Below are 1,811 nucleotides of genomic sequence, written 5' to 3' on the forward strand. Positions count from 1 at the left end.
CTTTGGAAGGCTGAGATGGGCAGATCACTTGAGGTCAGGAGTTCGAGACCAGCCTGGCCAACATGGTGAAACCCCATTTGTACTAGAAATACAAAACATTAGCCGGGCGTGGTGGCAGGCACCTGAAGTTTCAGCTACTCGGGAGGCTGAGGCAGGAAAATCGCTTGAACCTGGGAGGAGGAGGTTGCAGTGAGTCAAGATTGTGCCACTGTACTCCAGCCTGGGTGACAGAGCAAGACCCTGTCTCAAAAAAAAACCTGCCCACATTTTCAAAGTCTACAAAACTCAATTTTCATTTCCTCATCAGATCCTCCTACAGAACCTCTCTGGGCCTCCTCATTGGAAAAATGAAGGCAGAAATGAAGATACTGATAACTTCATAGGGTGTGGCTGTAGGAATCAAATGAAGACATAGATGAAAAGCAGTTCGCTCCATATCTGGCTTATCGCAAGCCTCAATGAATTGAACTGTTACGTTTATTTCCCTCCCTCCACAAATGCTCATTCATCCTTTCTTGCTTTCAGTCCTCACAACTTTACTGAGTTCCAGGCGCTGCGCTGGGTACTAAGAACCAACGATGAATAACAGGGACACAATGGCCCTGGGAGGAGAGGCTGTTCCCACCTCCTAATTGCCTGGCTCCAATCACATATTTACATGCAAATTTTTATCGCACCCCACTACTGCAAAGCCCTTGTTCTAGGAAATGTGGATACAAACAACGCTGGCATGGAATGTGTGGAATGAGACCTCTCTTTCACCATTCACCTCCCCAGGATAATTTAGGTCTCTGCAGGGTCTTCCCACCTTCCCCTCCTCACGCTGCTCTTCACTCTGAACACTTAACTGCGCATCTCCACATTTGTCCCCTGCACCACTGTGAGCTTCTTGAGGGGATGGCCTGTGTCTTAACCATCAATCAAAACGGTGCAAAGAACGCCATTAGTCAATGTGAGCTGAACGAACCCTAAACCACAAAACGTCACAGGTGGATCAGGAGAGACCCCGCCCCTGGGTCTTAAGCCCACTGCATTCTCAGGCCGGTCTGTCAGAGGCCACCCCAGCCGCCCCCTCCGCAATCTCTGAAGCCCAGCTGTTTGGGGAAAGGCTCCAGAACCCACGGCTAGGACTGGGGCGCTTACTCCATCCTCACCCTCCCCGGACTCACTGAGAAGTTGCCGGCTGGATTCGCTGACTGTCACGTTCTCCAGCCAGAAGGGGTTCATCAGCGGTGTGCACGGGCTCTGGACTGGATAGGACGGAGGAATCCATGGGCGCAGGACCCCGGAGTTCCGCGCAGAACCCCCGTCCGCGGCTTTGACCCCATGCACACCCTAAGTGCGCCACCCAGGGAGGGCATGGGGAGAACTAGAGCAGTTGGGATCGCAGCCGGGCGCCTCTCGGAAGGGCTTTCACAGTCCCAGCCTTCTGCTCACCTTTCCCCCGAGTCTCTAGACATTGTATTCTAGGAACTTGGGGGAGGAGTGCGCGCCAAGCAACAGGTCCCAAGCGAGCAGGGTACCGCGCAGGGGGAGTTCGCAGCCACAGCTCCCAGCCCCGGGGTGCACCCTTACCCCGGCAGGTCCGCCAGAGGCCGGAGTGGGAGCTCAGAGGCTCCAGCTGGCTGCGATTGATGGACCCCAGCAGGTCCTGCGCCCCCGGGCCGCTCCTCTCCAGTCGCTCGGTGTCAATGATGTACCAGAAGTCCGTGCCGATGGCGGCAGCCAGAAGCACAAAGCTGAGCGCCCCGGTCAGCGCAGCCGCGCCGGCCAGCCCGCCCAGGTGCACCCGCATCTTCGAGCCCAGGACC

General features: G+C 55.8%; 1 protein-coding gene across 5 annotated transcripts in view; it reads right to left on the reverse strand.

Annotated features, from left to right (window-relative positions):
• The window catches only part of TMEM114 (transmembrane protein 114), a 73,743-nt gene that overhangs the window by 65,830 nt on the left and 6,102 nt on the right, over window positions 1-1,811 (reverse strand). For 4 of the 5 annotated variants that reach the window (XM_011961376.1, XM_011961373.1, XM_011961372.1 and 1 more), the window contains exons 1-2: window positions 1,576-1,795; window positions 1,170-1,250 (exon numbers count right to left, since the gene is read on the reverse strand). In XM_011961376.1, the coding sequence (XP_011816766.1) occupies window positions 1,170-1,250; window positions 1,576-1,795 (301 nt within the window). Of the gene's footprint in view, window positions 1-1,169; window positions 1,251-1,575; window positions 1,796-1,811 lie in introns of those variants that run through there. The other variant, XM_011961374.1, reaches the window with a different exon arrangement.

The sequence above is a fragment of the Colobus angolensis genome, unplaced genomic scaffold (genome assembly GCF_000951035.1).
Source record: "Colobus angolensis palliatus isolate OR3802 unplaced genomic scaffold, Cang.pa_1.0 Scaffold55, whole genome shotgun sequence".
NCBI lineage: Eukaryota > Metazoa > Chordata > Mammalia > Primates > Cercopithecidae > Colobus > Colobus angolensis.